Source organism: Sceloporus occidentalis, unplaced genomic scaffold (genome assembly GCF_023333645.1).
Source record: "Sceloporus occidentalis isolate IW3139 unplaced genomic scaffold, rSceOcc1.0.p SCAF_12, whole genome shotgun sequence".
Lineage (NCBI taxonomy): Eukaryota > Metazoa > Chordata > Lepidosauria > Squamata > Phrynosomatidae > Sceloporus > Sceloporus occidentalis.
Window position 1 is genome coordinate 12,476,902 of NW_028316992.1, and position 15,351 is coordinate 12,492,252.

At 40.0% G+C, this 15,351-nt stretch overlaps 1 protein-coding gene across 1 annotated transcript; it reads left to right on the top strand.

Annotated features, from left to right (window-relative positions):
- Positions 1-1,190: 1,190 nt before the first annotated feature.
- SPATA24 (spermatogenesis associated 24) lies at positions 1,191-14,539 on the top strand. Its single transcript, XM_089477946.1, has 6 exons — positions 1,191-1,312; positions 4,363-4,428; positions 6,629-6,759; positions 8,718-8,788; positions 9,672-9,774; positions 13,110-14,539. The coding sequence occupies exons 1-6, from the start codon at positions 1,235-1,237 to the stop codon at positions 13,198-13,200; spliced, it is 540 nt and encodes a 179-aa protein (XP_089334072.1). The 5' UTR covers positions 1,191-1,234; the 3' UTR covers positions 13,201-14,539.
- The last annotated feature ends 812 nt before the right edge of the window (positions 14,540-15,351 follow it).

A 15,351-nucleotide genomic window follows, 5' to 3' on the forward strand; every position in this document is an offset into this window, starting at 1 on the left:
CACACACTCTCAGCCTCAGAGGATGGCAATGGCAAACTCCCTCTACAAACTGCAAAGAAAACCCCATTAGATGACTTGGTGAGTCACAGTATCTCAGCCTCAAAGGATGGCTAAGGCAAACTTGCCAAGAGATCACTATGATAGGTTCGCCTTAGGGCTGCCATAGGTCAGAAACGACGTGAAAGCACACAAGTGCCATCCTAAGTAGTCCTTAAGTTTGTAGTTTTACAAGGTGTTTGGCCTCCTCTGCCATAGAATGCTGGTGCTTCACAAAACTACAAATCCCAGGATTCCATAGGACAGAGTCGTGGCAGTTGAAGTGGTGACAAACTGCATTATAGGCCTATGTGTATGGCTCACTTCTGATATAAGGAAAGTGTGGCTCTTGCAGTACAGCACTGGAAGAAATCAGAGGGAGCTTCACACTGCTTTTACTGCTCAAAAGAAAAGGAAGTGGGTAAAATAAAATCAAGGCACTGCCTCCCAATTCGGTCCCAACACTTTTTACTCAGGCTTTGCAAGAGGTTGTCGGAGTGAAGTAAGAGAGCAGGGTGACCAGATGTGTCCTCACCACAAAGGAGGACAAGAGACGGTTAAATGGAGGACAGCCAAGAGACGTGTGTAGGACATTCCAGAGAAATGGAGGACATGGCCAAATAAAAGCTCGAAACACTCCTAGAAATGCAAAACCATGCTTCAGTCAAGAAAAATGGAAGACACAGGATACAAGATCAAAGCACCCATATGATATGAAATATAAATCCATGTTTCTCAGTCTGGATATATATATTATATTACATTACATTACATTATATTATATACTTTATATATAATGGAGGACATTTTGGAATTCCCTCCTGGAGAGAAAACAAAACACTCCTATAATATATAAACCCATGCTTTTTAATGATGCTCAAAATGGAGGACATTCTGGGATTCCCTCCTGGACAGAAAATAAAAGCTCAAAACACTACTAAAAATGTAGGAGCCATGTCCAAAATGGAGGGAAATGGGCAGAAGGCTGAAATGGAGGACATGCTTGGTCTCCCTTCAGTGAAAGATTCTCCTGGCAATTGCAAAGGGGACTAGGACGCATGCGCAGACATGGGCTGCGTTCTACTCTATGCCAAGAGCGCCTCCTGAGAGGAAGAATCTCGCGAGACTTGGCTCGCGAAGTTCCCGGGAGCTGGCTTGTGATTGGTCGGATGAGGAAGCGAGCTGGTTTGGACTCAAAATGGCGTCGGTCGCCTTCCAGCAGCTGCGGGGTCTGGTGGAGACTCAGGAGGCGCTGCTGGAGGGGCTGAGGCGGCAGGTGGGGCTGCTCTCGTCGGTTCTCCCCACTTTTTGGACTGCAGCCCCCGTCGTCCTTAATCACTTGGGGATGGTGGGGGTTATATTCCAGTGGTTCCCCAACTTCCTGGTTTTTGTTGGACTACAGCTCCCAGAATTCCTGGCCGTTGGCCAAAGTGGCTGGGGCTTCTGGGAGTTGAAGTCCAAAACAACCTGGAGGACCAGAGTGTGGGGAATCACTGGGAACGATTGCTGATAAAATCCCACCCCAACATGTTTACAGACATGTCCCCTGAGGGCTAGAGGTGCCAATGCAGCAGTGGTTTCGCCAAACTGTGGTCCCTTGAAAAGAAATTGTGGACTCCAGCTCCCAGAAACCTCAGCCATGTTGGCCAGTGGCTTGGGATTCTGGGAGCTGAAGTCCAAAGTCTCTTAAAGGGCACAGTTTAAATACAAGGTTTGGGCACCACTGATCTACGCTGTAGAAATGATGCAGTTTGCCACTCTATGCTTTGGTCAGGCCCCACCTGGAATATTGTGTCCAGTTCTGGGCACCACAATTCAAAAAGGACATTGAGAAACTGGAGCAATGTATCCAAAGGAGGGCGACTAAAATGGTGAAAGGTCTGGAAACCATGCCCTATGAGGAACGACTCAGGGAGCTGGGGATGTTTAGCCTGGAGAAGAGAAGGTTAAGAGGTGATATGATAGCCCTGTTTAAATATTTGAAGGGATGTCATATTGAGGAGGGAGCAAGTTTGTTTTCTGCTGCTCCAGAGACTAGGACCCAGAGCAATGGATGCAAGCTGCAGGAAAAGAGATTCCACCTCAACATTAGGAGGAACTTCCTGACAGTAAGGGCTGTTTGATTCCAGCCTTTCTAGAAACTCTCAATCCCTTCTGCTAAAACCCACCCCTTTGCTGCTACAGCTTCATGTATTTCGGACCCTGCCAATGAACAGTATCATATCCTTCAAAATTTCGCAGATGAAAACTCAGACGTGCAACTGAGCCGCATCAGAGTGTGTTCAAGCAAGGAGAGGCAAACATTATTAATGAGAAAATACACAAAAGTACTGGTTTAAGAAGAGAAACCCTGGAATTTATGGGATGTGTTAAGAAAGAGAAAAACTTTGCCCCCTCCAAATCTGCCAAATTGGGACTGTTAGAGGATAAATAGTATACAACCGTATTAAGCTGCAGTGGCTTGTGGTCTAAACGGGAGGGATATACAGTAGTCCCTCCATATTCACTGGGGTTAGGGGTGATGGACCCCTGTGAATGTGGAAAAACAGCAAATAAAAAAACCTATTCTTTTTACCTAAAAGAACAGCTCTCTAGGTATCTCCAGGTCCTCCAGTGGAACTCTGTGGTCAACATCTGCCAGAGGTTGACTGTAGAATCATGCTGGAAAATACCTACAAATGCCTAGAGAAGTGTTATCTCTAGGAACTTCTAGATTCTCCAGCACAACTTTGTGGTAAACTTCTGGCGGAGTTGTACTGGAAGACCTAGAGATTCCTAGAGAGAACATATTAATTAAAACTGCAAATAATCATATCTGCAAAAGTCAAAGCAGCAAATGTGGAGGCCCACTATTTCCAGCTGAGGTGCCCCTGAGCCTCTCTAATCCTCAACTAGACCATGATTCACTTGCACAGAAACCTATTACATACCAGCACCTATGTAGTCATGGGAATCCCAAGATTTGTAAAGTAAAGCAGTGTTTGGGAAAATCCACCAAACAGTGCTAGCAGAACGTCAGAAAGAAACTCTGCTAGAACATGACCACATAGCCTGAAAAACTCACAAAAAACTATGTATCCCTGTTTGGTGGATTTTTGTTTGAATTTGCTGAATGACCAACACAGCTACCCTTGCATATTTTCTTCAGTGTTGGGGGGAAAACAACTGCAGTAGTTATAACAGGCCACATTAACTAAATCTTTGTATTCACTGATGACATACTGTTAAATACTAATTTCTAGGGATGTAAGCAATGTAAGAAGACTGTTTGCGTCATAGTTTGCTGATGGTCTTGAAAGCTGGGCACTGTTAGGAAGCAGTTTCTCTACTAATCTGACTTAACTAGACAAATTCTAGAATTCCTACAAAGTGCATGTGTAGCGCCCTTGTAAACCCTATGTATGGCCCTCTTGGATTGCCCACACTGCTCCCACACAAACCTCTATGTCTCTTGTGCTGCAAATATGCTGCAGAAGATGGCATGAAAGGAGAGACATTACAGCACACTGCAGCATAATCACACTGCCAGCTACATACCAAACAACTGTTTCACAGACTGAAGATTTAAATGGAGAAGGCTCAGGGTTGCCATCCCATGCATAGTCTTCTTTATTTCAGTTATGTGCTTTTCCACGCAGTCTAAACCTCACTGACATGTGAGTGGAGGGCACAGTGTCAGTGTGTGTGTGCACATGTGCCTGGGAGGATTAGCTGCTATAGAGTGTTGGAAACTGAAGACTTATTTAGATGGACCTTTGCTTTGATCCAGCAAATCTCTTATGTTCGTAGTTATTCCATTTGCAGGCTTCTACTTTTGAAGTTAAACCATTTCTCTTCCAGTTTAATAGTTGATTTTATTTAAAGTGTTAGCCAAATCAAGATTTTTAGAGCTTTAAAAAAATTAGTATCAGAAATGAGGTATGACAGCTATGCATGGTTATTTTGTTGGATGCTTTGAAGATAGTGTTTCCACCCCCACCACCAGTAAAAAAACCCAAAAACCTAGCACAAGGGTTTCTTGACAAGATTTGTTCCGAAGTATTTTCCTTTGTTTTCTCTGAGAATGAGAGAGTATGACGTGACAAAGGTCACCCAGTGGGTTTCCATGTCTGAACAGGGATTTGAACCCTGGTCTCTAGTCATAGTCCAACGCTCAAACACTACACCACATTGCTAGATAGTTATAGATGGTTATGTAGGGGATTATTGCCTTTAAATAGGTTGAAAAATACCTACGCCAATTGAAATAAATGAATTTAGATGTGTCTGCTCTGCAAATGTGTTACACAAACAACTGGTTTGTAATTTTTATTTATTTATTTGTAGATAGCAGTACAGGAGAAGAACTCAGTCAGCAAGGCAGAATATGAGGATATTGTGAAAAAATTAGAGGTATGCATCTTTCCATTTTTTAATTTTCTGATTTTAAATTCTTATTTCTGAAAGAATAACACAGAAGTATAATGTGTACATTCCTAAATGTTTTGCACATTGCCCAGAACAGATATGTGCAGATGCTTAGGTAACTATTAAATATATGGTTATTATTTCCTCCATATTGAAAACTGGGTTGTTAGTAAGCTGTTTTTGTTGTTGTTAGCTGCCCTCAAGGTGACTCTGTGAATGAGACATCTGCATTAATCTCTATCCTCCACTGCCCTGCCCAGATCCTGCAAGCCCTTGCCCACAACCCCCCTGATTGAGTGTATCCATCTGGTTTGTGGTCTTCCTCTCTTTCTTCTACCCTCCACCTTTCCTAGCATTATTGTTTTTTATTGTTTTTTCTAGTGATCTGTGCCTTCTCATTATGTGGCCAAAGTACGATAGTCTCAACTTGATCATCTTTGCTTCCAAGGAGAGCCCTGGTCTGATCTGTTGAAGAACCTATTTGTCTGTCTTCTTGTTTGTTCATGGTATCCTAAGTGCTCTTCTCCAGCACCACATTTCAAATGAGTTTATTTTCTTTCTGCTTCCTTCATTATCCAGCTCTCACAGATGTACATGGTAATTGGGAATACAGTGGCCTGAACAATTCTGACTTTAGTGCTCATTTGTATGTCTTTGCTCTTCAGTAGCTGTTCCAGTTCTTTCACAGCTGCCCTTCCCATTCCTAGTCTTCTTATTTCTTGACTGCAGTCTCCATTCTGGTCAATGTTTTATCCTAGATATGGGAATTCGTTAACTATTTCAATTTCCTCGTTGTCTAGATTGAAATTGTGTATTTCTTCTGTGGGCATTATTTTTGCTTTCTTTATGTTCAGCATCAGACCTGCCTTTGCACTTTCATCTTTGACCTTCCTTATTAACTGTTCCAATTCCTGAATGTCTTCTGCTAATATTACGGTGTCATGTGCATATCTTAGGTTGTTAATGTTGCTTCCTCCTATCTTCACTCCTCCTTTTTCTGATTCTAATTCTGCTTTTCTTATGACGTTTTCAGCATATAAATTAAACAAGTAAGGTGACAGGATGCAGTCTTGCCTGACCCCTTTGCCTATTGGGAACCATTCTGTTTCCCCGAATTCTGTTCTGACGGTGGCCTCTTGTCCTTGGTGCAGATTCCTCATCAGGACTATCAGATGTCGTGACATGTCCATGTCTTTGAATGCATTCCATAGCTTTTCATGACCTATACAATCAAAAGCTTTGCTGTAGTCTATAAGACATATGCTGATTCTTTTTTGGAATTCTTTGGTGCGATCTATTAGCCATCACATGTTTGCAATGTGGTCCATGGTGCCTTTTCCTTTTCTGAATCCTGCTTGCACCTCTGAGATTTCTCTCTCCATGTATGGTTGGAGTCTATGCTACAGAATTTTGAGCATTATTTTGCTTGCATGTGAGATTAGTGCTATTGTCCTATAGTTGTTGCTGATCTCAAAAATATGGGAGTGACATCTGTATGATGTCATACCAGAAAAATAAAACAGGAACACACTGATTTTAGTACAGCCATCATCACATCTTTTTTCATTCGTGCAACCGTGGCTGCTGCCCCCATCGTGCTCTCATCCTGTCCTCTCCTCTAATCCCACTCTCCCACCCTTGTGCCTTACCCAGCATGCCTTTAAGTGTTCGTTTTTTTCAACTTTTTTGCACAATTCTGGAGCTCTGCAGTCCCGATTTAACCTTTTAAAAATTAAACTTCAGAGGCTGCAGAGCTCCAGAATTGCACAAAAAGCTGAGAAAAGAATAAACAAATAGCAAGGTGGAAGAGGGAATGGAGGGGACAGTGACACCACGTGACTAGCAATCATGCAAGTGCCCTAGGAATGGCTTTCCACACCCAGAGCATTGCATGATTACCATTTCATTCACGGGTTTCCCCTTGAATGAAAAGGGACAGGTGGGGGATGGGGCAGCTATGGGGTCAGAGGTGGCGTTATGCAGTCACCATTGCCAAACCCACTTCCTTCCCAGGGGAATTGCACTTTAGAAGCTGCATGTGATAATCTCCTTAACAGAACAGCAAAATTTTGGAATATTTTATGTGTCTGCTGATGCAATCAGATGCTGTGTTATCATGTTGCCAAATGAAATATGTTAAGCAATCGAATAACTTAAAATTTTTCAACTGTACTTTAATTTTCAGAAGGAAGAGGAAGAACACTCAAAGACAAAGACTAATCTAGCTGTGGTATCAGAACAGTTGGAGTTTGCCCTTGGGGAGATCGATGTCCTATCAAAACATCTTGAGATGGAGAAACAAGCATTTGACAGCGCGTACGCTTGTAAATGATGGAGAAGTTGCTATGAAAATATTGGGTTATACTTTGGCTCTATAAATAGGGGGTGAAAGTGGACATTACATCACTCCTAGCCCCCCAGGTAGTCTGTTGGCTGGCCAGTTACCAGAGGCCATTGTGCAAAGAGGAGGGACTATCAGCCAGCTGCGTCCCAGTCAGTGGGAACATAGCCCTGTTGACCTTAGTGGTTGCTTCCTAGTAAGGTAATTGGGGGACTATCATGGTCCCTAAGGGCTACGTAGGGATGGTGAATACATAACAGTCCTAAATGCATAACTCTGCAACAGGATATGGGCCAGTAAGGCCATTAGTAATACAGTGGGCCTTTCCCTTACATGGGGGATGCGTTCTGGACCCCCCTGCATAAAGGAAAAATGTGTATGCTCGAGCTCCATTGAAGACAATGTGGCACGTGCATGTGGCACGTGTGCACCATTGTTTTTACCATGGCACAACTTCAGCATAAGCTGAAAGCTGCGTATGGCGTGCCCCTGTATGGTGTGGGCGCACTGTATTTGAAAGTAGTAGTAAAGCTAAGAACTGCAACAGAACGTTGCAATATGACATGTTTCTGTTCAGGGTTGCTGCCAGTGAGCTACACCCTCATTGAAGAACTTCCATTTAATTTCTTGCTCCCTCTACCTCTCTCTCTCATACACATCACACAGATACCAATTTTTTTATTTCCCCTGCTAGTTTTCATTCCCCTCCTGTAGGAGTTTGTCTTAAATATTGTTTAAACTTTGTCAAAACTTGAGATTCTCCCAAACCTACTCATACTTCCCTCTTGTGCATGGATGGCAATTTTGGCTATTATATATGATAAGGCTTAGTGCCTCGGATGGATACTGTATACCATGAGGCTTGGAGCTTGTGAGGTGCTATATGTGGTGATTCTGAAATCAGTACAGTAATATAATAGAAGTTTAAATTGGGTCAGTGAAGGCTGTGTATTTTAATCTAGCTGTTCCTAACCTTGCTAGATCAGAAGGCCCTGCACTTGTAGAGGTAAAGCCTGTAAAGCTAGGAGGAGAAATGTGTGGCTCTGCGGATATTGTGAGACTGCAGTTCCTAGCAATTCTTCACCATTTGGTATGGTTGTCATTGTTGCCAGGAGTTGCAGTTCAACAACTGGAGAGCCTCATAATTCCCACTCGTGCTCGAAAGGGGCTGGTTTAACTACCTCTTACTCATTTTATTTGACAGGTGTCAAAGAGCGGCCTGAAATTCTTATGCTGGTTGTATTTAATAGTATTGGTAAATTATTATTTTTTACATTTATAAGAGATTATGTGGCTCCCGCGTAATTTATTTGGTTCTTACTTAATTGTTTACTTTTATATCCTACCATTATTAAACTGGGTCTCAAGGCACCCCACAACATTAAAAAAAAACAAGTTCAACTGAAAACACTGTATGTTATAATATTAAAACCCATTAATGTAATATTAAAATAATTGAATTAAAGGCTCAGCCATAAAAGTGAACTAAATTAAATTGATTTAAAGCTCATCTTTAAAAAAAAAAAAGAAATAAAAGTGCAGCATTCTGAAAAAGTCTCTTCCTCCATAGTTAGTCCAGTATTAAAAGCCTACTTGAAAAAAAGGTCTTTGCCTGCCAGTGGAAGATCTGTAGAGAGGAGCCCAGTCTAGCCCCCTTTGGGAGGGATTTCCAGTGTTAGAGAACAGCCACTTGTATACTAGCCAAAGGCTCCTGTGAAGACGGCAGGATCGAGGGAAGGGCTTCCTCCAAATCAGTCAAACCCCAACTAGACTCCTATGGGAGAGTACATCTTGTCTTTCACCATGTTTTTATCCTCACAACAACTCCATTAGATGGGATATCTGAAAGACAGTGACTGGCCCAATTCAATATTCCAATTAAAATGGTAAAGAGTTGCCTTTTTACAATCTGTCACTGTTATTTCTGTTGTAGACTTTCTCGTGTAAACAACAAAGTGCTAAAGCAATCAGTCCAAAAGGACAAGCTGATAAGCAAATGCTCTGGTAAGTCCACTAGATTTGATTGTTTTAGAAATGAAGGTCGCATGATACATTACATTTTTAACTGTCACCTTTTAAGTGTTTAATTGCCCACTTTGCAGTCCATTTGGTGCCAGCTTGGAACCTTTATGTTTGTCCTGATCTGTTTGTGTATTGGCTGCTCCTTTTTGGTTTTATGATACTATTTTGTTTTTATAGTATATTGTACTGTATTGGTATCTGCAAGGGTAATGGGCAATTAAAAAACACTTTTAGTAAACTGATAAATACGGGTTGGGTCTCCGTTATCCAGAATTCCAATTTCGAAATACTCCAAAAACCAAAATTTTTTCATAGGTGACTGAGATAGAGATACCTTTGCTTTCTGATGGTCCAGTGTACACAAGCTTCATACACAAAAATCTTTAAAATATTGTATAAAATTGCCTGCAGGTTATGTGTATAAGGTGTATATGAATCATAATCAATTTTGTGTTTAGACTTGGGCCCCAATTCCAAGATATCTATCTCATTATGTAAATCCAGAACATCTCTGGTACCAATCATTTTGGATAAGGGCGACTCAGCCTGTGTGAGTGTCTTGTACAAATGCAGCAAACAGTCATTTGTAAACATATATTGTCCCACCATGACTGGCTGCAGTTCCCTGTTGACATATGTTCAGTGTCATACCTCGGATTGACTCTTGATAATGTGTAGAAGAGCTTTTTCTCTGTAGCATGCATAACTTCTATCATAGTTGTCATCACTTAGTCATTTTCTAAACTAAAAAGCCCTAGTTATATATTTTGCTAAGATTTCTGTGTACATACATACATTGTGTGGCCCAAGGTTTTGAGATTTTGGAGATAGAAATTAATTTAGTTTTTCTAAATTTTCTTTCCAGAAATTGAGACCCATATTCAGAAACAGGAAGACATTTTAAACTACAAAGAAAATGAGATCAAAGAGCTGCAGCACTTCATCAATAAGCAGAAGCAAACCTTAAAGTAAGTTTCATCCTGATATGGTTCCCTTCATTCAGCCCACAGGGTGAAATGGGTTAAGTGTTGGAATAGGAATCTGGGAGACTAGAGTTCAAATCCTTTTTGGTGATGGAATCTCACCAGGTGGCTTTGGGCAAATAACGCTCAGCCTCAGAGGAAAACATCTCAGAGGAAAGCAATGACAACACTCTCCAATGAGTGTTGCAAAGAAAACCCCATTATAGGTTCGCCTTAGGGTCACCATAAATCAAAAACAACTTGAAGGCTCACAACAATAAACCCTTTCCTTCCACTGACGTTTGTTCTTGACTTCAGAAGTAGTCAGACAGATGATTTTATATTTAGAATGTCTTTAGTAGTGAAAACACACACATTTTGGACTGTGGCATCAAGAGTATGGCATACTTCTAGTTTCTAGTCCCTCTTATTTCTTTAAAGCTTGGCTTCTCCATGTCTTCTATTAGACTCTTCTTCATATCGCAGGTTATCACTCCAATATTTGATGAGACACTCATCCAAAAAAGGCATTACGTTGACTGGCTTATAGGTAGTTTCTTTGTTCTCTTCTGAATTCCTTTTTTAAAACTAGTTTTGGATCTCTAATTGTCTAGAGTCTGATCGTAAGGATGTTATATATTTTAGTTAGAAGATCAGCAATTTTGCCTTAAGACCTCTGAGGAAGATACCAACTGGATCTGGTAATTTGTTTGTTTGTAATTTATCCATGAAGTCTTGGAATTTCATCTCTTTCTGTCATCTGTTTATTCATACTATTTGACTCACTCTCCTGTGCTGGACACATTAGTTCAGGCATGGATATTTCCCCTGTATCCTCAGTACTAAAGAGAGATTAAAATCATTCATTTAATTTTTCTACAATCTTGTTTTCCTTCTTCAGAACTCCTTTAATGTCTTTGTTATCTAATGGTTCAACTGCTTCCCTTACTGGCGTCCTACATCAAATGAATTTTTTTTAGAATTTTGAGTATCACTTTCCTTGCATAAGAAATTAATACAATGGTCATGTGGTTGTTGCAATTGCTGGGGTCCCCTTTCTTGGAGATTGGAATGTATATTGAGCATTTCTGACCTGTGAATTAATTTTTTGTTTTCTATATGCACTGACAGATTTTAGTTAGAACTAGAGTAAATTCTAGAATTAGAGCAGAGTGGAGAACAGTAGTGAATTGTTCGATTGTTTCTTCAGTCTTATGTTTATTCTTTTATTAATACTTTTGGATTGTTTTAAATTTGTATATTTGGATAGTAATAACAATGATATTAATGATGATAGTTATAGTAATAATAATAATAATAATAATAATAATAATAATAATAATAATACAGTGCACCTTTGCCTTACTTAGGAGATCCGTTCCAGACCCCTCCAATTTAAGGCAAATAGTACGTATGCCCGAGCCCCATTGAAAATAATGGGGCTCGTGCATGATGCGCACGTGCCATTGCAACCCCGTTGGTGTGGCTTTCAGCACAAGCTGAAAACACGTAAAAGGCACCTGCGTATGACACGGACACACTGTAATTCTTAATTTTTGCGAGTTTTTCAGGCTAAGTGGCCATGTTCTAGAAAAGTTTAATCCTGACGTTTCGCCTGCATGTGTGGCTGGCATCTTCAGAGAATGCGTTCTCTGAAGTTGACAGCCATCGATGCAGGCGAAACATCAGGAATAAACTCTTCTAGAACATGGCCACATAGCCCCAAAACTCCACAAAAAACTATGGATGCCGGCCATGAAAGCCTTCGACTTCACAATAATAATTCTGTGTCTGTAGCTTGAAGTAGCTCTGTTGGTATGCCATCTGTTCCTGGTGATTTATTTCCCCCATGTGCTCTTGAGTGAAGCTTCTGTTGGAAGATTTTTTTTTTGTGCATGCTCTCTTCCCCTCCTTAGATAAATTAGATAAATTTTCCTGCACGCAAATCCTGCTATCTCCCTTTTTTGCACAGATCCCATTTGCGGCTACTGAATCACAGGGCAATAACTTTACAAATTGGTAAACAAACCATGTAATTCAGGTCACTTGGAATGATGGTTGGTTTAGTGTTCTTTAGCTTTACTTTCCTTTTTTAATATTAGCAGTACATGGGCCGTGCCACAGTATGCTCCTCGGTTTCTTTTGTAGAAAGAATAAGTTCTCATCTTCTGCTTCCAATGGTGGAGTCTATTTGATTTCTGTATTGGCTATCCAGCCAATACACCATGTTATAGTCACCTTTTTGGTTGTTTGAAGAATGTGTTTGTGATGAACAAACTGTTGTAAATAAAATGTGCTCTCAGTTTTTCAGGGATAGGACAAAAAGCTGTGGCTGTTCAAAAAGAGAGGTATAATCTTCTGTCCTCCTTGTAGCCTTGCTAAAGAAAGAGAGGACAAGGAGAGATACATATTCCAGTGACAGTAAGCTGTGACTTATCATGATATCTCTGTTTATTTAATTGCCAGGGATGGTTGTCCTTTATACAAGCCTCTTTTCTTGCCTAGAAATGATAATAAATTGGAAGTTGTCAAAGTGTCTTCTGCAAGCTGCATGTGCTGCCCCAACCCTTTATGGCAACTCTTTTAGCAGAGTTTGCTGCCAACATTTGTGGCATACAATTAAATGCATGATTATCAAAGGGGAAAGAAATAATATTGACTGTGATATCAATTATCCCGTTGACTATAGTCAATATCATAGTCATTCCCATATAGTCAGTACAGTACTACAGGATATCAGAAGTCAGAGGGGTAATCAGTTTCATATTCAGTTGATAGTATTGTAGCCAGTATCATATTAATATCATAGGAAAGTTCAGTTAAGTACATTAAGTACATTTAAGATTCATTTATATATAAATTTCATAATAATCAAGCATGAGTGGGATAACTGTATTTGTTAACAAATTTAATTTGTTAAATTATTAACATATGAATTTGCTCCACTCATTAATATTCTTTGTTTTCATTTTGTTTTAAAGATAGTCTTGTTATTTATTTTCTGTTGCTGTTTTTTTTCTTCATTTTTCTTAAAAGTCTGCTGAGGTCCATCTTTTCTTTTTAGGCCTCTTGAGCATTTGCCTAAACTGAAAAGTGGCTAACAGCCTTGTTGTCTACGCCTGTATTAAACCATTATTCTTAAGCAATTATGTGTAGATTTTGACGATCAGGAAACTTCCCATCATGGATTAGCTTTTGGTTTATTTTCTTGAAGTGTCAATGTTGGAATAAGGATTACTCTATTTAGATGCCCATTTCCACATGTTGTATAGATTGCCATTTCCACATGTTCCTATCATCTGCTATTGTTGTTTTCATGTTTGTTGTTTTTTCTCCCCCAGAAAACAAGCATCTGAGTTCAAGATAGAAAAACAACAGGAAAATTACATAGCAGAAGCGCTTGGAAAAAAGAATAAGAAAGATTTCAAGTAACCACAGAAGCATTGTGTAAAGTCAGTTGTTTTCTCATCTCTACCGCTACAGAAGTCAAGGACTGACTTTTTTGTTTTCCCCACTTAATTCTGTCTGTGATTGGAGATTATCATGGAGGAATTCAGTTCACCTCCAAATGTCATTTTTCCATATCTCATTCTTTCCACTGGGCCCCATTGTGAAGGTATGCATTTCTGTAGCAGTTTAGTTGGACAAAGATTGCAGGATTGAATGCTCCCAATGTTTAGACAAAATGCACCTGCTTTTTCACCTTCAAAGCATGGCTGTGGAAGCTGGTCAAGAATCAAATGCTCTTTAGACCATTAGTGTTCCTTATGAAATAAGTACCACACTTCCTGGGAAGTGTTTTATAAGTCATTCTTGATGTGACCTGGACTATAAGATTAACAGTGCAACTCCATTCGTATCTACTCAGAAGTAAGTCCTATTGTGCTCAGAATGGCTTACTGCACCATAAGTGGATATAGAACTGGAATTTGAAAGTTCTTTCCTGCAAGGTTGTCGTTCTTCATTCTTCATCCATCTCCAGAAGACAAATTTCAAAGTGATGTAGAAAAATTTCAGAAGAGGATACCTAGAGAAATATACAAGTAATTTTAAAAATAATTGCCTGTGAGTCCTTTGAGCTTTATTCTAGGGTAGTAGCTGTAATACTCAATGTCTTTTCAAAACTTGAGAAACAGGAGAGCCCAGGGATCCTAAACTACTGATATATTTTCTGCCAGTGAATTAAAATAAATGACAATTCTGTATATGAAAAATTATAGGTGAATGGGTAACTGCAGAATTCAGCCAGCAACCCATGGCAAGCACCATATCCCTTCCACTCCTTGTCTAGGCCATGGCACAGGTGGAATATGCAAAGCAGATTCTGAAACGAAGTGCTGGTTATTCAGTAGGAAAGTAGAAGAATTCCACATATGCTCAAGAGCAGTTATAACACTTATTTTTATAGAGGGAAAAGAGCCTCTCACTGAGCTTTTGTAAATGTGTGTGTGTGTGATGGTTTTTAGAAGTCTTATGTTTATTACCTCAAGCTGGAACTTTTATGATGACAGTAATTTTTCAGTCACTTCAGTATAGTGTTTTATACTGGGAAACATCTCATTCGACATATTCTTGGCTGTTGTGCTAGGTATGTGGAATCTAGGTACCTATAGTATTGTTCTCTGTGATGGTATTAGTGACAAATGCATTTATGTTGTTTTAATAGTTTTAACTTTAAAAAGTAATTCTGTGCTTATGTGCACATCGCTATTGAAAATGAGGTGTTGGTGTTTAATAAATTATTAATAATATATTCTTACTTTCCCCAAAACAGTCTAAAAATGTGGCATTATTTCTTTCTCTGTAACACAGATTCATCTCACTGTTTATTCCTTCCTCCTGTGTCTCCAGCCTACAATTAGAACACCAGATAAAAGAAATAAGAAACAGAAAAGGAGATAAAGTACTAAATTATATCCATCTGTCCTTAGTCCTTTAATCATATACAGTATACTTGTAGGCCCTTTAAAATAACTTCAGAAACGTATATGGGCGATGGAGACCAATGTTTACAGTGTGTTACCCTCTTTTGTAAATCGAGCGTATCCAGCTGCTGCTTACTAATCTTACTTCAGTGAGATTCTTGACTTCCAAGCCATGAATACCCAAGCCTGAGATGTTACTCTGCAAATGTAACTCATGGTATTACTCAATGTTTGGCTTGGTGCCTGGGTAAGATTAATGCATTAACATGACTATTACTCCTACACAAGGAAAGGGGGGGGGGGGGGAACAAGAATATACTCCCTAAGTCACACCTGTGGTCAGTGGTTTCCATGACTTCTGAAAGCATTGTCTATTGCAGGGGTGAGCAACTGTATGGGGTCAGTGGCCACTTTCCCCCAAGCCCCTTCTCGCACGTTGCACCACTTCACGGCATGCCTAAACCCCCATTATTCTCTGCACTTCCTCTCAAAATGGCAACCAGAAGTAATGTCCCCTGACTTCTTATATCCATTTTGATATGGACTACAAAGGAAAGTATAGATATTTGGGGTAGTACAGGGTTCTGGAGTGTGAATGGGGATTTTTTTTCTTGATGTTTTTACTCATTGAGGGGCTATTTGTGTAGTTCTGGGGCAA

Coding starts and splice junctions, on each gene's coding strand:
- SPATA24 (XM_089477946.1), top strand. CDS start 1,235: ATGGCGTCGGTCGCCTTCCAGCAGCTGCGGGGTCTGGTGGAGACTCAG. Junction 6,760..8,717: donor AAACAAGCATTTGACAGCGC/GTACGCTTGTAA, acceptor TTTCTGTTGTAG/ACTTTCTCGTGTAAACAACA. Junction 8,789..9,671: donor GCTGATAAGCAAATGCTCTG/GTAAGTCCACTA, acceptor TTTTCTTTCCAG/AAATTGAGACCCATATTCAG.